At 46.0% G+C, this 27,667-nt stretch overlaps 1 protein-coding gene across 1 annotated transcript in view; it reads right to left on the bottom strand.

The window, feature by feature from the left end:
* Positions 1-27,667, bottom strand: part of LOC148041900 (Tetratricopeptide repeat (TPR)-like superfamily protein) — a 174,609-nt gene that overhangs the window by 125,274 nt on the left and 21,668 nt on the right. Inside the window, exon 8 of the mRNA XM_087683924.1 lies at positions 5,042-5,104. Within this exon, the coding sequence (XP_087540050.1) occupies positions 5,042-5,104 (63 nt within the window). The remainder of the gene's footprint in view (positions 1-5,041; positions 5,105-27,667) is intronic.

Here is a 27,667-nt window from a genome sequence, read left to right as displayed (position 1 = left end):
GGTTTCCTCCTATGAGGGAGCACAAGCACCATGTCATCCCTAGGCGGCACAACATGCACATTATCTGAAGACGGTTGCCTCTCTGGGCATTCGGCCATAAAGTGTCCCAATTTACCACACGAAAAGCAGTGTCCCACAAAGTTACCCCATTTCAAGCGAAAATGCAAAGGATGCATGCCAGAGCAATTAAGGCGCAGCCACGTAGGACTCTTCCTGGTAGTGTCCCATAACATACACAAACGGTTTCTATTCATTGCCCTTAGGCTTGGGGGGACCAGGACCGTTCCCACTACGGCCATGGCATCCTTTAACAATGGCCAATAAACAGCCGGGCAATTTTCCACCTCAACCCACACCGGCATTCACGTTGAAGCAGGCGCTGAAAGTCTGCCATAGGGCACCATGGCACGACATGGACCAAGAGGTGATCAAAGAATAATGGTAGTTTGGACAGGAGCTCAGTCCGATGCTTGTCCAAGTTCAGCAATACCTCATAGAAGCCTCGAGGTCCAACAAAAATCTCCTCAACACACTTCCCTTGCAGTAAATGGTGCAACCACTGGCGAATATGGGAAAGCACTGGGATCCTCCCAGTGAAGAAGAGTATAACTGCACGGTCATAAAACACTGAAAAAGAGCGCAGGACCGTTTTTGGATCCACCGTTGCCTCCAGAATCTCTTCAATTCCCGCGTCAGAAAAAGCTTCATGATTATACTGGACATGGTCGCCAAGCAACGTATTGGCAAACTCCAGCAAATGCTCCCAGTCAATCTCCTGGGAATCCACAGAATCAGAGGCCACCTGAGCATAAGAACGATCCTGATGACCGATTATCTCTTCGGGCGTAAGCTTGGAGCGTTTACCCGCAGGTTGAAAGTCACGAGCAGGCGGCATCTCCTCTGTACACGGCACCATATCCTCCGATTCCTCTACATCAGAATCCGGACCAAGAGCGGCCACCGTTTGTTCAATAAAAGCCATGTCCAGGCCAGCCATGCTTCTCTCTGATCAGAGGCGGGACTGCAAAATCAGTGCACCACCCGGTTGCAGCAACAGGACTGCAACGGAGAACAGGACCGACACGCGCAGATGAATCGAGGTGCCGGGCAACGGGTCAACCATAAGTGTGGCTTACACGCGGCTGCGGCAGGCCTGCACGCTAACGCAGAGCAGTCAACGGGACAGGCGTCAAGGGATCAAGCACAGGCGGTGCAGAGTGGCAGGGCGCTGCAGGTACCTGCGACGGGCAGCGATTGACAGGCGGGAGGCGGGGCAGACGTCCGGCATGAAGCGCATCAGACATCAGACGTCAGGCGCTGTAGGTACATCTCTCTCTCTCTCTCTCTCTCTCTCTCTCTCTCTCTCTCTCTCTCTCTCTCTCTCTCTCTCTCTCTCTCTCTCTCTCTCTCTCTCTCTCTCTCTCTCTCTCTCTCTCTCTCTCTCTCTCTCTCTCTCTCTCTCTATCTATCTATCTATCTATCTATCTATCTATCTATCTATCTATCTATATATATATATATATATATATATATATATATATATATATATATATATATATATATCTCTAGCAGGTCATGATGTTTTAAGTAGGTCATCAGTGTTCCAGATAGTAGGTGGTGATGCTACACTCGGTTGCAGTCAAATCGTGATACTAGAGGCAGAGTGTCTGTCATGAAGCAAAAATACTTTGATATTTTTGTACTTTGGAATCATGCTAATTCCATACCTAGTAATTTCCAACCCTTGTAAATTCAGCCCTTGCCTATGTAAATGTGCCCTTAACTTTGGAAATGAGGGGTTAGGATAAAGAAGGCAAGAGGCTAGGAGAAGACATATTTTGGCTCATTCACTAAGTTTTGTTGTTCACTTTCTCGATGTTAGCTTCCTTCTTGCTAGATGAAGCATCAGCCATGGCTGTCATGTGTTTTTGGAACTCTCATCATTAATACATGGCAAGATGTCTTGGTGCAATAGTTCTCTTGTTATTTCATGTCTGTTCCAGTTTTTAGTTAGATTTCTTTTCTTGGTTGAATGCTTCATTACTGTGTCACTATCTGCCAGTTTCGTGGCCTTACTCTTGGTCTGGTCTGCAGATTTTGTGGCCTTCCTCCTAGTTGTCAGTGTCTACAGGCAAGTCATCACTGTCTGCAGTTCTTGTGGCTCTCCTCCTGGTCTGTGGACAGTCTGAAAATCACAATGTGGTGCAGGTCACGCGATCTCGCTTAAGTCTACTCATCTGAAGGTCACACAGGGAGTGCAAGTTACACAGGATCCGGATCACACAGACCTGCCCTACATCAGAGGCACAGGACGCAGCACCCAAGTCTGTGCAACCTCTCTCTCTCTCTCTTTTTTTCATGAAGAAAATTGTATTAAGAAGGAAATATTTGCAATAGACCATCAGGTCGGCATAGAGCTAACTGACAAACTCTCTCTCACTGGAAATATTTACATGAGGCCTGCAGGCTCTCAGAACAACCTATTACATGAACAGTACTAATAAATCACGCAGAAGGAATAGCTGGAGTAGAGCGAACAATCACCAGCTAGGAAGCAGCAATATCCGGAAGAACCACGTCAACTAACATCATAGAAGAGATTTGCCATAACACTAATCCACGCACACGGGCCACATGCCCATGGATGCCTGATGCTGAATCAAAAATAAAGGCATTGCGGATACGGCATATATGCCATAGGGCTGTCTGAATGAGGAAATGGAATAGGCAGGAACAATCTGAATGCAAAGAAGGCATAGAGGACATATTTCCCATAATCCACGAACGAACTAGTATGCGGTGCTGAGTTACCAAGAACCACACTTGGGAAATGAAATTCCAGATCTATCGCATAGTAGAGCAAGAGACAAAGAGGTGAAGCAATGTCTCATCACATGTAGTGCAGAAAACACGCAGCCGAAGCTTTACATGATAACAATTGTCAAACTCATCAATTTTTTGCTCGTCCGTATTCGAAATATGCTCGGGAAAATATTGTGCGCTTAAAGGATGGCCAAGGTGATATGGTGATTGATCCTGCCTCCATTATTCGGATGACTCTTGACTTTTATAGGTAGGTCCTTGTTGGGTCCGCAAGAGATTCTTTCCGATACAGTTCTCTCAACTCAAACATATAGTTGGAAAGAGCCAAGGAAAGGGAAAGTCCAACAATCATCACTCTCCAAAGAATGACTTTACATTTGAAAGGAGTCTTGTTTAGCTAGTCGTCCATCACAATCATTTTCCACCTAGCCTTAGATTTGTGCAGACTCCAAACAGCATTGGCTGTGGTAACCAGCCAGAGGTGATCAATTCTTTCTTTCTTTATCATGAAGAAGTTTAAATTAATGTATGGAAATATTTAAATGAGGCCTTCCAGCCAACCCAGCCGGATGGCAACCACATACATGAAGACAAAAGGCTATCAGAACAGCATCCTACAGGAACAAACAACCATTGTGTGTGTGTGTGTGTGTGTGTTTGCAACGTGATTCACCACTTCCATTAAAGGCTCTTTCCTTGGGCAAGCCTCATTTGAGCTTAGACTCATGACAAGGTAGTCAAAATTCCATGTGGTGATCATTTGCTGCTTACTATACCACTGATGTATAAGCTGACCACCAACTCAATGTTGAGCTGACTTGTTTATAATCTTCAGTCTATGTGAGGTCATTAGAGAATAAAGCTGCAAATTATCCCTTCTTGATATAGAATAGACCAAAATTATGTGCCTTGAAAATAATGAAGACATGTTTTGATACCTGTTTGTGCAGCTGTTTAACCTATATGTTTCATAGTAACCAGCCTCAGTTGTTTTTCTGTCACTTTGAGCAACACGGCATCCACAAAGAATAATGATTGTGAAATCTTCTGCTCCACAATATCTCCTCTTCTCATTGTCTCTTGTTATGATAATAAAAATTATCAACATACCAGAACATGGAAATATATCAATACTTAGAAATTTAATCTTTGCTGACTATAACAGCCACAATGCCTTGGTGCTCCATGATACCTTTTGGCAGAGGGAGCCAGGTAAGACCAGCACAGCTGATGGGTGCATGAAATGAACTTTGTTCTACTGCTTTGAGATCAGTAGGCCATTTAGTTTAGATTAGTAGGCCATTTAACAATGGGCCTTCAGACTAGATAAAAGTCCTCCTTGAAGATAATGGCAAAAGAGTGAAAAACATTCACAACATTGCCAAACTTCCTATGATGAGAAAATTGGATGTATCACACTTCCCCAAACACTACACAATCTTATCAGCAATCTAGAGCTAGTCCTTGATTTCTATCATGTAAGCCATGGGAGGCCATTATATTCACTACCATAAAACTTGCATCCTTAGTACCTTACATTATAACTTCCTAATTCTCAGTACTACACATCATATAACCAAGCCTTCTGAAGTCCAAGCAGCAGAAATCAGAAGCCATGCAGTGGGAAAATCACGTCCACTACGAAGTACAATGACAAAAGAAAAGCAGCAAGGAAAATGCACCCAAACATGGCTTCCTAGTTCTCGTCACTATACATCACCTATAACCAAGGCTTCTGCAGTGGGAAATCAAAAGCCGTGCAGTGGGAAAAGTAAGTTCACTATCAAAAGCTACATCATGCTTCCTCATAAACACTAATAGTAAAATAACACAAAAAAGCAGCAAGTGAATGCACCCAATCCACAAGTAAACAGCAACAAACAGAAGTAAACAGGAATAGGCAAGCATCGAACCAATGAAGAAGACAAGCTCAAAAGTCAGAGTGAATCACTATGCAGAGGGAAGAGAAGCCAGAGAAAAAAGCACATTTGTTCATGATTTCAGGAGACAGCAAGCAATGACATTAAAATGTTCAAATTTTACAATGGTAATACTATGTGTTTAAGCAACTCAACAAGACCATATTCTAATTTGTAATGATCCTGTCTAGATTAAAGCAATTTTTTGAAGACAATGAGTTGAATCATGTTTTATGCAAATAAGCAACTGTATACCATATGATAAATCTTTAACAGCACTTCTTTAGAATCCCTATCACCTCAAGGGCAGCCAAATCATCTGGATGGATCTTCAGAATCACTTCAAAACCATCCAGCTGTTCCTGAAACACAGAATGTTTAATCATTGAGGCATGCACATATGTGCAAGTTGTTATGAACCAATACAATTGAAGTCATGAGAAAAGACCACCAAGAATCTTGTGAACAATCAGGAAAAGATGAGGACCTCTTAAGCATAATCTAATCTTAAGCATGCTTTGGTATTTACCAAGAAGATCAATTGCTAAAGGAATATACAAAGCCAAAACATAAGGCATGCCATGCAATGCTGATACATACTACAACCTGACACCATGCTAGGGAGCAGTTCAATGAGCTTGCTGCTGCCACCACCATTGCAGCACCCTTACTCCACCAGCCCTGTACCCTCACCCTACCTGCTGCCTAGTTGTCTGCCTGCTATGCTGTCACCTGTCAACGTCCACCTGTTGCTTCAATGCTTCCACCCATTCTGCCCTCTGCCTTCCTTCACCTGCTGTCAACACCTGTCTGATTGTCTGCACATTGGTGCAGCTCCTGTACTTCTCACCTTGCCATCTTCCTCCTAGCTGTGCTCGTGCTGTTCCATCCCTCTGTAGCAGTCTTCCCCCCATCTTTTGGTCGGCCAGCAGCTCTTACTCAGAAGGCATTAGGAGAAGCTCTCACAATGTAAACCTCTGGTCCAATGCCTACACAACCTCCAGGTGCACCCCTAAATCAAACACCTTGCAGGTAGTTCTTTCCAAGGGACAGCTCCACACTATCCAAAGCACCTTTGTCTTTGGACAGATCATGGGTCACTCACCTTCCCAAGCACAACTATGTGATTGGGTTCACTCTACCCTTTGCATCAACATGTCATGCATAGCCAAGGCCGTGCTGATGGGGCAGGGTGTATGTTAGCTTTAGTGTGTCATGATGTCATCTCCTAGTTGTGAACTCCATTGAAGTCTCACAGAGACATGGGAGTGCTAACATGCTCTAGGCATGTGCATGCATTAGGTGCAATCATTCAATCATACACACAGCTGGCATCACACATGTTCTCAGCCTGTGTTGGAGGCATATTGCTGGGCCTATAATCATGCTTCATGGGCAGCAGCATTTTGCACTTCAGAAGCATTCATTTATGGCTGGGCAACCACTTAGTGGGCAGAAGGTCAGACAGACAGCAGTACGCTGGCCATTTTGACTGCAATTAGTCGTCACCAGGTCATGACTTTTTAACTTAATGCTCTTTGGATAGTTATGTTGGGCATATGTGTGGTGCATGGATGTGATTGAGTTCAATCTATGCCATGGTGACAAAGAATCCTAGCTTGGGTGCAGGTGGACATTGGTAGAAGTTGTTGTGAACACGTGCCAATGGTTGCCTAGTGACAGATCTTGGTCAAAGACATTAAATAAGTCCTTGGAAATGACTTTTGGTGTCATGGGGGTCAGGGAATTAAATGATTTGATGCCCTAGACTAAGACTTGTGGAAAGTATTGACACTTTCAAGTTTAAAGAGGTTAGGAATTGAAAATCGGAGTTGAGCATGGCCCAAGTTTCAGCAAAGACTATGTATTTTTCAATTTTAATTGGATTATTATTGGCTGGGAATTAAGTCTAGAGGCTGAGTTTGCATGGACAGGTCTAACAATTGGCAGTTAGCTAAGTTTGGGAACCATGCAAGGCAGTGTAAGGCCACTTTGGGCCAATCTAAGGGCGGACAACTCAATTGTGAGCAAAGAGACAGCAGTTAGACCATCAGGACAGTTAGATCTAGAGCTGATTCTGGGGATATAAACAGGAGAAAACTCTAAAAACCGGGCAATTAACAGTTGCTGGTGCAGAAATTTCAGACAGCAGCAAATTCCAAAAGACCAACATGCAACCTGATATGGAGCTGTATCAAGGAATGGAGACAGTATCTATTGCTGTGTGCAAACAACCTATATCTGGGTGAATTCCAGGCTAGAAATGCAGATTTTTCTCTCTCCTGCTTCTTCTCTCTCATACATCTCAAATGCATGCTAGATTTACAAAACAGCAAGATATTCCAATTTTTGTGAGAGATTGACTCCATCAATAGGGCAAGTGGAGATTCAAGGGCATCTCTCTTGAGTTTGTGGCAAAGCCTTCTTGGGATTCAAGATATGTTCTCGAATATAGTGGTATTGAACCTCAATGTGCTTTGGGCGAACATTGAACATTGGGTTCTTGGCAAGAGTGATGGCACTCTCATTGTCGACCCAAAGTAAAATAGGTCCCCACCTAAGGGAATCCAATCTCTGCAAGTATGTGGCAGAGCCATACTACCTCCTAAAGAGGAATAATAGGTTAGGTCTTACTGCTCCAACCAAATGCACCAGATCAGAGAGAGAGAGAGAGAGAGAGCGACGGATCGATCTGACGCGGACGGAGCGATGGCGACCTGACCTTCCGTGGTACCCGTCGACGCCTGCAGCCTGCGGTGTCCTGCGCTGTGTCAATGTGCCGAGAGAGAGAAGAGCGCGCGATCTGCAGGTTCGATGGCGACCTGTCGCCACTGGCCGTCTTGACACAGACCTTCGCCTGTTCCACCTACGCGCTGCCGTTTCTGGCCTGACGTCTCGCTCGCCATACTTGCACGCCTGCTTGTAACCAGTCTTCTGCCGCTTCAGAAAGAGAGAGAGAGAGAGAGAGAGAGAGAGTCAGACGTCTGCCTGCCCCAGCCGCCTGTTCTGTCCGCCGCCTGCCTGCCCCTGTCGCGTGTCCTCACGCCCGCCCCTGACGACTGCCTGCCCTTATTCAGCAGTAAAGCATCAAGAATTGGCATCGCCAATCCAACCAAAATCACTCCAACATGTAAGAGTGCCCCCCCCCCCCCCCCCTCCATACAAGATCCCATAAGATAAAGTCCCCTAAAGATATCTCAAAACAGGGAAAGCCGGCTCATCAGCGAGCCTAAAGGTGAGTCTACACATGAAAGAAGATAACAGTAAGGAATCGCCAGTCATAGAAAGCTTGGACTCAAGGTCCATGGGGCATGAAATAGGCTTATAAGAACCCACACCAAACTCTGCCAAAAGCTTAGAGATGTACTTGTGCTAAGAAATAAAAATGTCGTGAGGTGGCTGGTAAACCTCAAGATCAAGAAATAAGTGGAGAAGCCCAAGGTCTATTAGGTTGAACTCGTGGCTCAATATCTCTTGCATATGCTCCTCCTGTGAATGGCTACTTGTCAAGATGAGATCATCCACATAAAGGATGATAAGTACTTAGTCCTCACGACCAATCAAAAGTAGAAGTTGGGGTCATTATCCCAACATCAAATGCCATGCTCAAGGAAGAAGCAATCTATCCACAGATACCAAGCTCTAGGGGCTTGCTTCAAGTCATAGAGAGCCTTACGTAAGCCATATGCATAATATTTTTTGCTGCACACACTCCAACCTAGACATTCATCCACCTAAATCTCCTCCTATAGGATGTTGTTGAGGAAGGTAATCTTCATATCCATCTAATACACCGGCTTTGAAGATGTGCTAGAGTTTGCATTGACAAAACATGGAATGTATGAACATGACTAAAACATAATAACTTAGACAATAACGCAATAAACACAATACACAAAAACACAAACACAAACAAAGAAAGAAAGAGAACTCTACAATTGATGAATCAATGTTATAAATGAAGGAAAGAATGTAAAATGAAGGAAAGAATGTACAAGCTACTCAAGGGCAAAGTTGTCCAATAGCCGTTGGCTTTTGTCCAACTGCTATTTGTTGACCTAAAATATGCATTACTCGCTGATTAACCTCTTAAACAGCCCCAAAACACACTAAAAATACTCTTTTAGAGTAAAACCCTAAAACGGGGAGCGATTCCAGAGAGTTTATTGGAAACCCTAAAACGGGGAGCGGATCGAGAGAGTTTAGTGAAAACCCTAATTTTTGAATAGACAAGATGCCCCATTCATCGATCATCCTTGTTTGCAGGTTACACCAGCCCACACACCCTCTGCTGCTGTTGGCGCCTAGTTTCCAGCCTGCAGCCCGTCTTCATCTACTGTCCATCATCTCCAAGGTCAGCCAGCTCGCATTTTCAGCATTGCAAGCCCTGACACTCTCAGACACTGTTTCAACCTGCTGTTTACAGCAGACTATGCACAGTTTCCAGCCTCCGATCGGTGGAACACTGCTGTGTTTACCAGTTTCCAGCCTCCAGACTGCTACGTTTTGGTGACCAGCCTGCTGGCATTCACTATTCAGCACTCCTACACTCCGACTGGTGGTCACTGACTTGGGATCCATCTTCGGTGGGCATCACACTTCGACATTGCTCTGCCCTTGAGCACACTATACACTCTTACATTCATTTACAGCATTCATTCACTTCACAATTGTGTTCTCTCTCTCCCTTCTTCTGTTTGTGTTTGAGTTTTGATTTTGCCGTTAGGGTTTGAGTTTTTCCCTCTGCGTCTGTGTCTGTGTCTGTCTCTTTGTGTTTCTGTCGTGGTCGTACACTCTATGTGTCCTCAGTGCAAACCCTAGCAGTTTCCTTCACACGGTATCAGAGCCGGTGCTCTTGTAAAGAGTATCCTACGGATATTGTGGAGAGCTAGTCTTTGTGCGAGGCACACAATACGACTCATAACTGAATCACAATGTCCAAGACACCTTCTCCGGTTCCTATGATGTCTTATCAAGCTTCTCCATCATTGGAGGCCCTGAGACAGCATTATGGACTCGGTGAGGAGGACGACACTCCACCTTCACCAGATTTCACTAACATGACTCGGGAGGACTTTGAGGAGTACTATCGCAACAAGTATGGTGATGTTTATACCCCTTCTACCAATTTTGCTACCACATCCGGACTGGTTGGTGAGGCTGGTCACCTATCCAATCCTGGAGGACATATGGCATTCCGAATGTCTGGCGATCCATCTTCATCATCTCAACTAGGTCCAATGTCAAGTTTGTACAATTCTTTTGTTTTGCATGAATCAAAATCCTGGCATGTTTCTTCTTTTGAGGTACACGATCTGGATGGCTTTGCGTATGTAAACTTCAATAGAGGGGGCTCACGAAGCAGATGAAATTCAAGTACATCTACAGCTTTTGTTCCATTTGAGCATATCACACACACTTCTCACTTCCCTCCCATGGCACCCTCTTCTATATCACACCTCTCATGATCTTTCCAAAACCTTGGATTACACTCCACATCTGCATCACACACCCTAGGGGTTGGATCTTCCATCTCCGCTCCTAGCACCTTTTCCTTCTCCACCCCATTCTTTACCTCTTTGCACCATGGTACTTCGTTAGGGGGAATGCCACCCTTTAACACGGTGCCTCTTATCTTTTAGCACATGAGCACATACATAACTCCTGGGACGACTGTGATGGGCATCCCCTTCCCTATCCCCAGCTTCACATCTCCCATGTCCACTCATATGCAGGGGTTTATATCCTCAGCTTATGGTGCGTCTTCACACTCTCCTTGGGTTAACCTATGCAAGGATTCTCATCTTCTACTCACCATGTTCCCGTCCCATCTCCTTGGGTTCCTCATGTGGCTGCCATGCCCATGCCTAGTCAACCCATCCCTACCTATGGATCCACCTTGACACTACACGCATGCCTGATGGGTACTCTGGGGCCCATTCCCAAGTGTACTCCACTCCCCCATCCTATCCACACTACACTTTTTCACACTATCCATCTCCGAGCACTACCACTCCTGTTGCCACGGCCAAGAATGCCTTCACGAATAAGATGCATTTTAACGGGTAAAATTTCACCACTTGGTCTAATTTCATGCAACAAGTGCTTGAGTCTCAAGGTCTTTAGAACCTCGTCATTAGTCTAGAGCCTATGCCGAACCCTCGATTAGCTCACACTGATTACATCCGTCATGGGAGAGCCCGCAATGCCACAGCCAATGTTGATATGATGCAGGAATTGCTTCCTGAGTTTCACGCTCAGTTGCAGCACTTCCCGCTCACGTTAGAGCGTTGGAGTCACCTTCTCGACCGCTATGCGGCTCGTGATCGTACTCGGCGCATCAGTCTCAACTTTGAGCTTCAAGAGTTCTCTATTAAGGAAGGGGATAATCTGAAAGTCAAGCTGGCTGAATATAGGTGGTTACTTGCCGAGTTCGCCACTACTGGCTCCCCAAAGTCAAATGACGATCAGGTTACATTCTTCTTGAATAAGTTGCCCGACAAGTATTTCAATTTCATTCAACACATTATCTCCCAACCTAGATTGCCAACCTTCTACGAGTTTGAGTGCTAGTTCTTGTGTTACACGAGGCTATATGATCAAGTCCACAAAAAATCCTCATCACAGCCTTATTCAGAGCAGAGGGGGTTGGTTGCCTCTTCTTCGGGAGGGACAACCGCTCTTGGCAAGAACTCGCTAGATGCAAAGGCAAGCCAATCAAAGGGTGACTCCACTTCCTCAGATGGAACCAAAGAATCTAGACCTATCTAGCAACAACTCCCTAAGAAAAACCGGTTTTGCACACATTGCCAGAGAGCAGGCCATGTGGACGAGGAGTATCACTCCAAGGCCCAAGGTTTTCCACCTAAAAAGCCTCCGCAGACCGCTGCGACTACACAGTCTAGTGGGGCTACGGCCTCCGCTCCTCCTTTATCTACTCCTCAGCACCCGTTGTTGCTGCTGTTGGACATGTGGCTTGAGTACAGCCTCAGCGACCCATCTCTTTCACTACCCCTGAGGGATTGGCTAATTGGTCTGCAGATTCCCATCCCATTGCACTTCATACATCCATCTCACCTTCCTCTCCACCTCATCAAGTGTTGCCTTGGTAGAGCCCTGCTACTGGACACATGCGATGGTAGCCACCTTCTTCGACTCGCATGCCTCTAGGTCCTTTCGAATACCCTAGGTTAGTCTAGCATTCATTTTTCGCACTCTTAGAGTCGAGCCCATAGGATTCATTATCCTTAGTTTTTCCATTTTTTTGTCTTCCGCTGCATTTTCTCACACACATACACATTCATTACATTTATTTTGAGTTAGATTTTCTTTCTGTTTTGTTTTGCTTTGCCGCATCTCACCACTAATCTCTGTGTTTGCAGATTCTCATCTCTTTTGTAGGGTTTTGTCTTTCAATATAGGGCTAACTTACAGATTGCTTTGGTCCTCCCTGGGCTAGAGACATGGGGATGCGCACCGTTTCTTTCATGGTTTCATCATCCTAGGAATGCTTGCTCTTCTTCCAGCATGGCGGTTTCCCCTCCCAAGGCGGATCCTGCAGCATCTCTCTCGATGCTTACATGGCGGTGACTTCTCCCTTGCTCTTCTAGCGGGTTGCTTCATCCACTTCATCTTATTTCATTCCTTATGGTTCTCGGCACCATATGAAGACCGATATCAGGCTCCTCTTCCTTCTTCAGCATCTACATCCAGGTTGAGAGGCGGTTCCTACCCTTCTTGGTATTCTACAAGCTTTAGCACTTTGTCTTCGACATCGGCTTCTTCCCCCTATTGTACCTTACCCTTTGCATTGCATGATTACATCATCCTTGTACTAGGGCGCTTGGGCAAGTGAACAATTTCCCCACAAGGGACACTGTCCAAGCGGCACCTGCTGCATGAGCATTCTTCAACATGTAGCATACTTTGCATCTCATTGTGCAGAGCACCACTTGCGCGGATCCTAAGCTGTTTCCACCGGCGGCTGTTGTTACCACACCACCATCCTTCTTCATCACATGGATACCTCATTACCTATTTTTCCTCGTCATCAACACCCTCAGTGGATAGGTTAGCTTGTAATGTTTTGTGATGTGTTGGGTGTACCCTCCCTACTCCCGTCTTCTGGGTCACTTTTACTCAATCGGCCGCATCCCATCAAATTTACTTCACTTAGTCAAGGAAAAAAATATATATATCCATGTAGTTCCATCCGCCTTTATAGGGCTTAGTAGGCCACTGGACAGTCGACGTGCACCCTTTGTCCGATGCCCTGTCCTCTCTGGGATGACTACTTGGATTCCCTTGGTACGATAACCATCGCCTCTATAGTCTTGATAGGCCACTAAGCAGCCGACATGCACCCTTTGTCCGATACCTTGGCTGCTTAGGGGTGGGACGCCTTGGGGTACATACACATCACAATGGCTAGCCTAACCTTTCAACTCAGTTTTGGGCCTAAGAGAAGGTGTTGAGCTAAAATATGCATCAGTTGCTGGTTAGCCTCTTAAACAGCCCCAAAGCACACTAAAAATGCTCTTTTAGAGTAAAACCCTAAAACTGGGAGTGATTCGAGAGAATTCAGTGGAAACCCTGAAACGGGGAGTGGTTCGAGAGAGTTTAGTGAAAACCCTAATTTTTGGGGCGCCCTTCCACATCTATAAATAGAGAGGCTGCCCCCATTCAGCGATCATCCTTGTTTGCAGGTTACACCAGCCCACACACTCTCTGTTGCTGTTGGCGCCCAGTTTCCAGCCTGCAGCCCGTCTCCATCTACTGTCCAGCCATCATCAACTGCACCCACATTATCTTCAGCCTGTCCATTGCTGTAAGCGACAACTCTCAGCTGCTGGCGGCTGCTCCAGACTGTCCCAGACTGCTATTAAGCTTGCTTTCCATCGTCTCCAAGGTCAGCCAGCCTGGGTTTTCAGCATTGCAAGCCCTAACACTCTCAGACACTGTTTCAGCCTACTGTGCAGGCCCTAACAGCATACTGTGCACAATTTCCAGCCTCCGATCGGTGGTACACTGCTGCATTTACCAGTTTCCAGCCTCCAGACTTCTGCGTTTTGGTGACCAGCCTGTTGGCATTCACTATTCAGCACTCCTACACTCCGATTGGTGGTCACAGACTTGGGATCCGTCTTCAGTGGACGTCAGACTCCGACATTGCTCTGCCCTTGAGCACGCTGTACACTCTTACATTCATTTATAGCATTCATTCACTTCAGAGTTGTGTTCTCTCTCTCCCTTCTTCTGTTTGTGTTTGGGTTTTTGCGTTTTGAGTTTTGAGTTTTGCGTTTAGGGTTTGAGTTTTTGAGTCTTGCGTTTAGGGTTTGAGTTTTACCCTCTGTGTCTGTGTCTGTCTCTTTGTGTTTCTGTCGTGGTCGTACACTCTGTGTGTCCTCAGTTCAAACCCTAGCAGTTTTCTTCGCACTATTGGCTCTCTTGGGATCAAGCTAAGGGAGTAGTCACAGTGTGATGTCCACCAAAGATGAATCCGAAGTGCTATAACCACCACTCAAAGCTGAGATGAAGCAGAAAATGAAAGGCCACTAGGCTGGAAACCAAAACACAGTATTCTCTAGGGTTGGAACTAGTGCACACATCAATGTAACCACCCAAATGTGATAGGTGAATCTAATGCCGAACAGGCCTGCATTGCACAAAATGCCAGCTGGTTGTTATGGAGGTGGCTCATCAATAGGGTGGTCTGCCAAAACAACAAATGCAACTGTCTAAAATTGTAGGAGAAGTCACCAACAGCAGGGGGTAGAGGGCGGAAGCAATGGACAAGGTGCGAGGGGTTGCTGATGACGTGGTAGCAATTGGCAAGCGCTCAACAACCACTAGAGGAGTCAATGGTAGAAACCTATAAACAAGGATCCACTCAATGGTGGGCAGCCTATCTATTGAAAGATGCAGAAGGATTCTCCCAAATTAGGATATTGCTTATGGGACACAGAAACTCTCTAAGAATGCATTTCTTTTTAATGAAACTTTGGTAACATTTGAGTTTTAAGGCTATTTAAAAGAGATCAGCATAAATCAACATCTCCTCTCAAGCCCAAAACTAGAACCAAAAAGGGACTATAAGAAAAGCTCAAGCCCATTTTACCCCAAGGCATCCCGCCCCAAAGTAGCCAAGGCATTAGACTAAGGGTGCACGTCAATTGTCCAATGATCTATCAAGACTACAAAGGTGATGGTTATCTTACTAAGGCAACCCAAATGATAACTCCAAAGAGGCCAAGGCATCAGAGAAAGGATGCTCATTGGCTGCCCAATGGCCTACCAAGACCTACAAAGGGGGATGGAACCACATTCAATTTTTTTTCCCTTTATTTGGAGGGTTTAAATAAAGTTTTCATCCTATTACACTCAAATAGTCATATTGACTAGAAGCCTATATAATGAGTGGTTTCAGAAAGTGAAACCAAATGCTCATGATCGAAGAAACAAACCATGAACCCGTGAACCTATATAGTGAAGCTCTCCAAAAGCTAAATTTGGCAACTCCTAAAATTTAGGAGGTTACTATTTTTGGAAGTTGCTCAAATGAAAATTTTATTCGCATCAAAGGCTTTGAAATTTCGCAAGGAACAATTCTATCTTCAATAGCTGTCTCAAGTTCTCAACCATTTGGGAAATTTTTAGAGTGAAGATTTGAAAGCTTCTTTCTCTAGAAAAGTGACATGTGGCCCTTAGAAGAGGACATGTGTTATTTTAAAGAGACAAGTATCCCTACACTTGTCATTTGTAGTCTCTACTTTCCACTTTTAAGCACCCATGCCCCACACCTATATACAAGAGATCTCTCTCTTCATTTGAAACAAGCTCTCATGCTGAAATTTCAGTTGCATGCTTTGTACTCTCCTATCTATCTCTCATCCAAGAAACACTTTCTACTTAGCTCGATCTAATTCAAGCACTAAAGAAAAGAATCAACTTGCTGCTCGGAGTTTGCAAAAATTAGGGTTTCAAAACCCTAGTTTTCAAAATTGCAACAAATCAGTTCTTTTGTATATGGTTCAAGTACTTGGTGCCCATGGTTTTGTTTCAATAAATTCCTAAAAAGCCTAAGGGGCCGATTCCCCTCTCAACATGGTCTTTTTTTTTCGTAAAAGGTAATTGTATTAATTACGAAAAAAAGGTACAAGATTACATGATTACATGAGACACGAGGGCCCTAGGTCAACATGTGGGAAATCCCCGTACTAAAGCACACACACACTCTCTCTCTCTCTCTCTCTCTCTCTCTCTCTCGTAAAAGGTAATTGTATTAATTACAAAAAAAAGGTACAAGTTTACATGGTTACAAGATGCACGATGGCTCTAAACCATCGCGCTATGGCCAGATCTGGCCGACTGCCTAGAAAATGGGCAGTCTGGACAAAAACAGCCCAATTTGGGCTGTAAAACACCCAGGGCTGCATGCTGACTAAGGCAGCCATCAAAACAAACTGACAGAGCTCCTCTGTCTCCTGTCAAACTCTGACAGGAGCTCACAACCAGCAGATGACAGACTGAGACTGAAGAGGAGCAGGCTAACACCCCCTCTCAACTCCTGGGAGAGTCTGAAGACCCAAGAACAGCATGTGATGAAGCAAAGAAGCCTGAGGCAACGGCTTCGTAAAGAGATCAGCTGCATTGGCCGCCATAGGACAATAGACCACCACCAGCTCCGAATCCACGATCCGCTCTCGAACATAGTGATACTGAAACTCAATGTGCTTCGTGCGAGCATGGAACACCGGGTTCTTAGCCAGAGCAAGAGCACTCTGGTTATCCACGCGCAGCTCCGTAGGTCCGGTCTGAGAAAAGTCAATCTCCGCGAGTAAGCGACGGAGCCAAACTGCCTCCATAGCGGTCGAACAAAGGGCCCGATACTCGGCCTCTGTAGAAGAAAGTGCCACAGTAGGCTGCTTCTTGCTGCTCCAAGAGACAGCACCAAATCCAAGGGTGAAAGCATAACCTGTAGTGGATCGTCTCGAATCCACATCACCTGCCCAATCAGAATCACTCCATCCAGAAAGGGTAATCCCATCTCCATACATGATCCCGAAGGATCGAGTCCCCTGCAAATAGCGAAGAACCCGCAAGGCCGCCTGCCAGTGATCCTGTGTAGGAGTCTGCATAAAAGAAGACAATAAAGCCACCACAAAAGAGATATCCAGCCGAGTGTGAAGCAGCCAGATAAGAGAGCCGACAAGGCACCTGTAACGGGTGGGATCGGTAAGAGGAACTCCAGCTGTCAAAAGCTTGGACTCAGGGTCCATGGGGCATGAGATAGGCCGACAATCAACCATATCAAACTCCGAAAGAAGCTCGGAGATGTACCGGTGCTGCGAGATAAAAATGCCCTGTGCCATCTGATAGATCTCCAGACCTAGAAAGAAGTGAAGGATCCCTAGATCCGTCATGTCAAACTCCTGCTGTAGAATGGACCGTGTATGCTCCACCTGCTGAGTGTCGCTCCCTGTAATGATAAGATCATCCACATACAAGATAAGGAACACCGAAAGAGAATCCACAACCCGTAAGTAGAGGTTGGGATCATAAACGGAGCGCGCAAAGCCACTCTGTAGAAAGAAGCGGTCAATCTGCTGGTACCAAGCACGAGGAGCCTGCTTGAGGCCATAAAGAGCCTTCCGCAGCCTGTAGACATGATCCTCCTTCCCCTGCACAAGAAAACCAGGAGGCTGTGAAACATAAATCTCCTCCTCAAGAACGCCATTCAGAAAAGCAGACTTGACGTCCATCTGGTAGACAGGCCAACGGTGGTGAGCAGCAAGAGCCAAAAGAACTCGGATGGTGGACATCCTAGCTGTAGGAGCAAAAGTCTCAAAGTAGTCCAACCCTGCACGCTGAGCAAAACCCTTGGCAACAAGCCTAGCCTTATGCTTGTCCAAGGAGCCATCTGCAAGATATTTGGTCTTAAAGACCCATTTCACACCAATCACCTTCCGTTTCGCGGGACGCGGAACAAGCTCCCACGTATGGTTTCGCTCGATGGAATCGAGCTCGGCCTGCATAGCCCGTCTCCAAATATCCTGTGCAAGAGCCTCCTCCACAGTGGAAGGCTCGGAATCCTGAAGAATCTGTGACATAAGAGCATAGTTCACACATAGTGAACTGTCCCGCTGGGCCTGTAAACGTGCTAAGCGACGGGGACCTGTAGAAGAAGCAGGAAAGTGAGTAACACCTGAATCCTGCATGAGCCAGCGATACCATAAAGGAATCCTGAGAGACTCCTGCTGCTGTGAGGGAGACCGGGGGGTCTCCGGAACCTGTAAAGCACCCAAATCGGAGAGGGACTCCCCCTCACCGAGTGAAGGTAGATCCTCCGCATCTGAAGAAGGCTGTATATCCCGTGAAGATCCCGAAGTGGCGGTAGAAGAGCTCGTAGAAGACGAAGGCACATCCACCAAAGGGGAAAGGGAAGCCGAAGGAGGAGGAATAGGAGGGGTGCTAAGAGGCATCCTGGAAGGAAGTGAAGGGAGAGAAGGTGGGGGAGGGTCCGTCGATGATGAAGAAACATCTGTAATAGAACCATCAATCGGATGCTCAGAGGCCGAAGCCTCATCAAAGATCACATCCCTGCTCACCTCAACCGTCCGCGCCGTCGGGTCATAGAGCCGATATCCCTTCGTGGTCGTACTATAACCAACGAAGATAAGCTTTCTCGACTTAGAGTCGAACTTCGTCTTCCTCTTCTTCTTGTCCACATGGACAAAAGCATCGCACCCAAAGATGCGAAAATGGGACACGGAAGGCTTCTTGCCAAAGAAAGCCTCATACGGAGTCATGTCCTGTATTGCCGAAGTCGGAGAGCGGTTGCGGATATGCACCGCTGTAGCCACCGCCTCACCCCAAAGGAAATGAGGAAGACTCCTATGCTCCAACATAGATCGGGCCATCTCAATCATGGTCCGATTCGCACGCTCCACCACACCATTCTCAGATGGTGTATTCGGATGGGAATACTCCACCCGAATACCATGATCCCTGCAAAACTGAGAGAAAAGGTGAGAAGTGAACTCGCCACCGTGATCAGCTCGAACACCACGAACCTTGGAAGTTGTTTGGGTCTCCACAAACACCTGCCACTCACAGAAACGGGAGTACGCCTCGCTCTTGTACTCCAAGAAATAAGGCCACACATAACGACTAAAGTCGTCCACAATCAGCATCAAATACTTGGCCTTCCCAAGGGAGGCCGTGCCCATAGGTCCGCAAAGGTCGGTATGAACCAACTCAAGCGGAGAAGTAGCCCGTCTAGAAGCAACCTGCGGGTGAGGCTGCCGGTGCTGCTTGCCCCTCAAGCAGCTAGGGCACAAAGTGTGAAGAGGAGGGAAATCAGGAAGTCCCTCCACCATCTTCCTCCTAGAAGCCCGGCGAAGAGAATCGAGGTTCAAATGACCATACCGAGCATGCCAAAGCAGCCCAAGCTCATGGGAAGTCCGCACAGCCAAGGCTGTGAGCGCATAAAGCCCACCCTCCTGTATACCTGTCCAAAGAGCATCACCTATAGAAGCATCCTCCACTGTGACTGCATCCTGTGTAAAAATGACTCCGGTACCTAACTGAGTAAGACCATGCACAGATAATAGGTTAAAACCCAAATCAGGCACATAGAGAACTTTGGCGAAGGAAGACCGCCTGTCAGAAAACATAGGTAAAGTCCCCACGCCTCGAACAAGAACTATAGAATTGTCACCAATGGTGACTGTACCCCCTCTGGAACGAAGATCCTGAAGCCAATCCTGACGGAAGGTCATATGTGAAGATGCTCCACTGTCGACGAGCCAAGGCTTCTCCTGTGTGGTAGAAGCTAGGGCAGTGTCTTCCTCAACAACGAGATGCACAAACGCAGATTCTGTTGTGGCTGGGGCCGCCTTCGAGTCCTTCTCCTTAGGCTTCAAATGGGGATACTTCTGCCAACACTTCTCCTCGGGATGAGTGCCCTTCCCACAATGGGGACACTTGGGCTTCTTCTCCTTCGCATCCTTCTTGTCCTCCTCCTTCTTGTCCTTGCCCTTCTCCTTCTTTTGTTTCTTCTTCTTGCCGCCACCTGTGCTGGCCGTAAATGCCTTGGTGGAGCCACTGGCTCCCACCTCTTTGAGTCGCTCGTCATGCTCCAAGACAAGCGGGGAAAGCTTCTCCCATAGAAGTGTCTCACGGGTCCTCGAAGTGATGAGGCTGGTGTAGAAGACATCATAACGGGGTGATGGCAGCTGAGTCAACAGAATCATCGCCATATCCTCAGACGATATCAGACGACCAAGAGAGGCTAGCTCGCCTCGCATATCCTCCATCTTCGTGATGTGCTCCTTCATGGAAGAAGAACCATCAAGACTGAGCATCCGCAACTTCTTCTCCAGGGAAATCTTGTGGGCAAATGTCTTGTGCTGATACAAAGACGCAAGCTTTGTCCATACTTCCGCCGCGGTCTTTAACCTGTGAACATGTACAAGAACAGAATCATGGAGACTCATAAAAAGAAAGGAACGGGCTCGAGAGTTGAGCCTATCCCATAAGGCTGCACGGTCCATAGAGGTGCCATCGGACGAATCCACGAGGGGTCGGTCGATGGGCGAAGAAACAAGCTCCCAAAGGTCAAAAGTATCGAGGATGCAAGCCACCTTGCATGACCATAGGGAGTAGTTGGAACCATCCAACTTATCTTCCTTCGGAAAGGAAGGGAGAATCGGCACCTGTATAGAGGGAATCAAGGAAGGCATCCGCACATCTGAAGCAGTCTTCACTGAAGAAACCTTCGCAATAGATGGAACCCTCTGAGATGCATGGACTGAAGAAGGACGAGTGCGAGGAGGTTCTTCCCGATGTCGAGCTTCACGATAATCCCGCCTCCGCTCAGAGGAATGATGAGAGAGAAGCTCATTCTCTGAGTCTTCAAAGCCTGAAAACTGGTAAGACATCTTCCAATCTGCAAAATACCAAAGAAAGTTGTGCCGCTGTCGAAATAGGACCAGCAATGTGGTCACCAACCACCAAGACGCAGGTAGAGAGTGCCTAGAAACACCTGGATCTGCAAAACGCAAGAATAGTGATGTCAAACACCAGAGAAGAGACCACCAGCACCAGGAAAACAGCCCGGACAGAGGTCGCCAGCAGGAAAAGAGCCGCCTGGGGTGGAAGCGACCTGCAGAGCAGCAAAACGCAGCCTGTTGGGAGGTCGCCCAGCAGCAGGAGAGGCCGCCTGGTGGCAAACGCAGGGTTGCTGCGTCGCTGGATGACGTGGCAGCCTCTGCAGTCAGCGTGGACAGCAAACGCAGGCTGAACAGCCGCCTGATGAAGTCGCCTGGCTGTGGTTGATCTGTTGGCAGCAGCAGTAAGGTATTTCTCTCCTGAAGGTGTGTCCTCCGTGCTCTCAATCAGGCGATGATACCATGTGAGAGTGCGCAACGGAAGAAGAACACGAACACGGAGGAGAGGAGAGAGAAAGCAGAGAATGAAGGAAGAAAGTCTGCACTGACTGAGATGAATGCTGAATACACTGGAATGGACAGAACAGTCCCTGCACACAGCCCGGAGCGTCAGTGAGGGAACCAGGACAGACTGGAAGTAGTGGCAGCACCAATGCCGGAGACGGAGACGGAGGGAGCAGTGCTGTACCTGCAGAGCACAATGCTGGACTGACTGGGGGGGCTGATATAAATAGCCCCCAGGCCAGCAAACTGGCCGACCTGGCCAGATTTGGCCGACCAGCCAGATCTGGCCGACTGCCCAGAAAATGGGCAGTCTGGACAAAAACAGCCCAATTTGGGCTGTAAAACACCCAGGGCTGCATGCTGACTAAGGCAGCCATCAAAACAAACTGACAGAGCTCCTCTGTCTCCTGTCAGACTCTGACAGGAGCTCACAACTAGGAGATGACAGACTGAGACTGAAGAGGAGCAGGCTAACAGGAACGGTCTCCAATGGTGACAAAACCTCCCTCTAGCATGCATGTCCTTGCGCCAATCCCATCAATATGTCATATGTGAAGAGGCTCCACTATCCACAAGCCATATCTTCTCCTCAGTGAAAGAAGCAAGTATTATCTTCGCCCTCAAACAGATGAATAAAGACAGACTTTGTAGTAACCAGGGTAGCCTTCAATTATTTGGAACCTTCCTTTGGCTTCAAAGGGGGTATTTCTGCCAACACATCTCCTCTAGATGAGTGCTTTTCAACAACAATGTAGGCACTTTGTCTTGGACATCTTTTCATCCTTTTTCTCATCCTACTTATTATTAGCCTTCTTGTTCCCACCTCTTGCGCCTACTATAAAAGCCTTCCTATTGTCAAATCCACTCACTCCTATATATCTTTGAGTCTCTCATCGTGCTTCAAGATAAGCGGAGCTAGCTCTTCCCAAAGAAGTATGTCATAAACCCTAGAGACAAGCAAGCTAGTGTAGAAAACATCGTACTTTGGAGATGGCAACTAGGCGAGGAGAATCATTGCAATATCCTCCAATGACATAGTTTAACCAAGGAATATGAGCTCATCCCACATATCCTCTAGCATATTGATGTGATTCTTCAATCAAGATAGATCATCCTACATTTCTTCTCAACGGTAATACTGTGAATAGAGATCTTCTAGTGGTAGAGAGGAGAAAACTTCATCCACATGAACAAGAACAAGATCATGTAGCCTCATGAAGAGAAAAGATCGGGCTCAAGAGTTAAGCCGATCCCATAAGGCAATGCAATACATTATAAAACCAATCTTGGGATACTCCAATGATCGAGGAATGGGGATTGTAACAAAAGACCATAGATCAAAGGTGTCAAGAATGCACTCCACTTTGCAAGGCCAAAGGGAGTAGTTCGACCCATCAAGTCGATCTTCTTTTGGCAAGTAAGGAAGAACTCGCACCTATACTAGGGTCCCATAACAGCTATGTGAGGGACAAAAGTACAAACCTATTGAAACATGTAAAGAAGAGGATGGGGGAGAAGGCCACTCCAATCTTCGAGACTTGTCACAGTGAGATGCCTCTCCTCTTCTATCTTCATTTTGCTCATTATAACGATTTGACAGCTAAGAATGCTTGTCTTTAGAAGAAAAGACAAACTCGTCATCTGAGTCATCAAAACCATTGAACCACTAGTACTCCATAACTCTTGTAGACCTACAAACACAATCAAAAAATCTGTGTTTTGGTGTTAGGCACTTGCACGGAGCGTAAATCAGCTATAACCTGCAAGAAAGCGTTGTAGATTTCCCATACACTTTGTAGAAAGCCCAAATAAAGGAGCAAGGTCATGTTCTTTGCTGCAAATCTGCTCCAAACAGCAACCTAAGTGCGGTACTCTCTTTGTGAAGTCTCCAAGTCCTCACTTTGGCAATAATACCATTTAAGTGCACAACACAAGAGAAACACGAACAAGAAGAGAGAAGGAAAGAGAAAGACTACAAAGAAAGAAGAGAATGAAGTGATAAATCTGCACTGAATCTAAATGGAAGCTGAATACAAAGAGTGGAGTAATCAATCTCTGCATGCAATCCAAGGTATCAATGAGGACACCGGATCAAGCTGATGACCAACAAAAGCACGGAAGACAAAAAAGAGGTTGAAGTCAAAGTGTGCTGAAGCAATCTTCTTGCAAAAAACCTATGAATAATGGCATCAACAAGTCCACCCCTACTATAAATAGCTGGAAATCCCCAAATCTGGGGTACCTCGTCAAACTAGCCCCAAAAATGCTGGCAAACTGCATTTCCGGCAATAAAATAATGTTGGCAGCCACATAAAATGCTGACTGCAAAATAAAAATACTGATCACCTCTGCCAAGTGTGAATAGGTCCTGCAGCCACTAAAAAAGAAATGTATGAGGCTGGAAACTAACCTCTGACAGTGTGAACACACCCAAACTCACTAAAAAAGAAATTCACACAAACAGAATGGCTAAAACAATCAATGCTCATATATCTTCATCAGACTTTGACGAAGCTCACAAACAAGAGATGACAAACAGACAAAATGTAGGGTAACAAACAAAGTCCCATATATCAAAAGCATCAAGAGTGCACTTCACCTCCCAGGACCACAAGGAGTAGTTGGAGCCATTGAACTTTTTCCCTTGGGAAGAGAAGAAAGTATGAGCACTTGAACACATAATGCCATGATAGTAGGGTGGAGCCCCTCAATGCCACCAAAAGGGAAAAAACACAAAATGAAGGGGTTAAAGATGGGAGTCCAATCATGATTCAAAGCACAATCCAATCTCTAATCTCTTTATTTTTCGTGACAATCCTCTCAATGTTCTTGATCATGACAGTCTTTACAGCAATCCTCTCAATCTCAATGGTCATAATCCTAGTCTTCGCAATCTTGGTTGTTGCTACATTGATCCTTACAGTGTTTGTCATGTTGACAATCCACCTGATCTCATCAATCATAGCAATCGGCCATTGCTCTTCAAAAAGCCTGCAAAAACATAAGATAATTGCAAAAAACTATTGTGTTAGGATATCAGTGACTTCAGAAGGGGGAAAGCCCAACTACAAAGGCTGAAAAAAGAGGTCAGCCTGCTGTAGAAGGCTCTTTGGGACCGAAGATGATGGAATCCTCACCATAAAACTTATGTTTCAGTATCCACCTGCTATAGAAGACCTCATAGGGCAGTAAATGCAGAAAATCTGGTGTTGCAGCAATGTGGTGCAGTCTCTCCTTTGGAGCTGCTCCGTTCTCTCATTTGGTGATGAATTGTACCATGTGAGGGTGCACGATGGAAGATCAGAAGCACGGAGAGAGCATGGAAGAGAGACACAAAGTGAACCTGGAGAATGAAGGAACGAAACTGCACTGATCACAAAATGAAGGCTGAATACAAGACTGCACCAATCAGCTTTTGCACGCTGCTGATCTGCGTTAATGAATGCACCAGAACGAGGCACTAGAATGCTCATGACAGCAGGCTGAGGATGAGAGAGCGGAGGCATGGAAATCTAGTAATAACAAACATGCTGGTGACAGCAAACATAAATAGGGCGAGGGAAGCAGACTGGCCAACCTGATCAAGGTGAGGGCAGAAATGCTGCCAACCATCATTAAATGTTGGTAACTAGCACAACCAGACAAAATACTGCTAAAGGCTGCCATAAATGCTGCTGGAAGCCTACCACGTATCAAAATTGCAATGCAACCACTATGAACAGTGTAAACAGGGCTGCAATAAATGCAATCAGGTTGGAACACTGAAAATGCAATGCATGAATACATGAAATGCTAACAGATTTTCCCTAATGAGCCAAACTCTAGTTGTCACCTGCTCATGTTGGCAACAGCATAGTATACATACTTCTTCCTAGTGCTTCTCTTGATCTTGTGTTTCTCAATTACGCCGCTTAGTTCAAAACTTCCTAGGCCCTAGATCGGATGGGTCTAAGGACTCCTAAGCTAAAGTGGCCTAGCTGACCATCAACAAACAATGCTCAAAGGGAGGCTTGGGGATTACTTCTCCAAAGTACCAAAGCCAAGCTCTTCTAGACACCCTTGTGGTCCAAGGGCACGGCACATGCTAGGTCAACTTGGAAGCTTCTCCTTGAGAGGGCTTTTAGGAGTGTCATCTCCATCTTGGAAGAGACTCGAGAGCACCTTGGAGGTGGATGATCACCAGAGCACCAACCACCCTGCCTAGATCATCTTTCTTTCATAGTTTGTTGTGAGTCTTATAGAGTCTACAAAAGGTATTAGAGTAGAGGTACCCATGTTGTCAAGAGGATAGTGATATACAGCCAGTCATTTGGAATCCACACATCAAGGATCAAGACAGCCTGCAACTCGGGGAGCATTGGTTGGGAGGCTCGACCTATTTCTCCATCAAGGTTTGGAAAGATATTTACAAGGGTGCAAACTTGGAGGTCCTCCAACAAGTGGTAAGGAGTAGAAGGAGAGTAGGGGCTAGACAGCTCATAGGAGCGGCTTGCCCCTCCTCACTATAAGCCTATGCCCTAGGACTCAATTGGGCACCCCAGCTTTCACCATTGGGCATCCTTGTGCAAGAAGTATAGTAGAGTCGGAGGTGCTCCTCTAAATAACTTTCTTCATCATGCAAGAGGGTGGTTCGTTATGAAACCAGCCTTCCTTCTCGGAAAGGGTGGTAGATGGCCTCATTTAACACAAATTACAGCAAGCAATAAGACTCACAAATCTAAAATGTAAACTTTACTAATCAATCTTGGACAGTTGACACCAAACTGGCCCCAAGAATTAGCACTCCTTGTGGTATTTCTTTATCTTGTGATGCTGGAAGTTGAAGTACATTGAGATACGAACTCATCTCCTTCAATAGTCAACACAAATGACTGTCATAAATGACCAGCAACAACAAGGAACGATTAATCCTTCCTTTGGCTTCAAATTTAGGTACAATTCAATCCTTGGACTCTTTGCATGCGGGCCAAACCAATGGGAATGGTCTCACCCCTCAAATTATTTGTAAATTCCCAATTCACAGCTACTAACCCAAGTACAAGGTCTTCATTTAATGGGCATGGATCCTAGGATAGCTGAGAAACCCTAATTGTTGCTGTAATTTGAGGTTTTAGCAGTAAAAATCATTGGTACTTTTCAAACAGAGGCTGCAATGTGCTGAGACTTTTGTAGAGGGAAAGTCAGAGAATGAGAGAGAAAATCAACTAGAGAGAGAATCTTTTGAACAGTAGCTCTTATGGTGATTCTAATGGCACCAGGAGCTTCGAAAGGGGGGTAAAACCCTGCTGCACCTGCCTGAGCCCTCTTCTTTTTTTGCCACCTCTCACTAAGGCAAAGAAGGAAACCTGTTGCCCCTACCCTATCGCACTGAGCAATCAGCTGTCACCTATCTCAGAGGTAATCTGACAGCCCCAAACTACTATCACATGGTTGCTGGCTACATCCAGCAGCTGATCTCTTCCTCTCCAACAGTTCTCCACCTCCCTCAACCTCTATATGGCTGCCTCCACACTCAGTTAGCCTCAAACAACCTTCTCTCAACTTGCATCAGCAAGTTTTCCAAGTGGCAACCTTTCGAAAGCAATTTTCAGCACTTATTAATTAACTTTCAGAATCAAATTTCTGAAAACTAATTAATTATCTATTTGACCCTGCCCATTAATTGGCTGGCGTCCATCCATATTTAATGGGTTAAACAAACTTTAAGTTGTTCCCAACATTAATTAACCTTAAACTTGCATTAATTTATTAATTAATGCCTAGTCCTAATATCACCTAAGGACATTTTAAAGGCCCTTTTAATGCCCTATTCCCAAATTGACACCAAGCACCCACAAGTACCTGTCTAGCATAACTTAATGTAACTTTTTCCAATGTCATCTGTTGCACACTTACGATGCTCACACTGCCACCATGACTTAACTGACTTGCACTTCACACACCTCACATGTGCACAACTTAATAATGTCAAGGCTAAGCATCAAAAATACACATCCCCGTGACAGGTTACCACTAAACAAAGGGCAGCAAGGCATGTCTTTTCCTAACCTCCCCTGGAGGAGGATCCGAGTCATAAGACTCCAAGGGAAGTTGCGGCAACTTGACCCACACATTGCTTGGCTAGGTATCAATGAGTGGTGACTATAGTCTGGGAAGGCCAAAGCCTTGGATGAGTTGGAGTGGGATCTATGAGGGTGGAGTTGGCTTGCCTCATTAGTTTCAAAAGAGATTGTCAGTTTCTTCGCCTACAAGCACAAATCCACATGCTTATTTTGATGCAGAATGTATGGATTAGGCCCCATCGTGTAGCAAACATTAGACAGAGGATAGCATCATGGACCCTTTCAAATGTACTTTCTGGAGGCGCCTCTAGGATAGCTGGCAGCCAAGGAGGGTCTCATACTTCGAATGGCAGGTAGCCCACAGGGGTCTAGCAGTTGGCAGCCAGTTCAAAAGTAGTAGGAAATGGTT

Source organism: Lygodium microphyllum, chromosome 1, assembly GCF_053477565.2.
Source record: "Lygodium microphyllum isolate KBCC chromosome 1, Lygodium_microphyllum_v1.1.10, whole genome shotgun sequence".
Lineage (NCBI taxonomy): Eukaryota > Viridiplantae > Streptophyta > Polypodiopsida > Schizaeales > Lygodiaceae > Lygodium > Lygodium microphyllum.
This window is presented reverse-complemented; position numbering and strand designations above follow the sequence as displayed.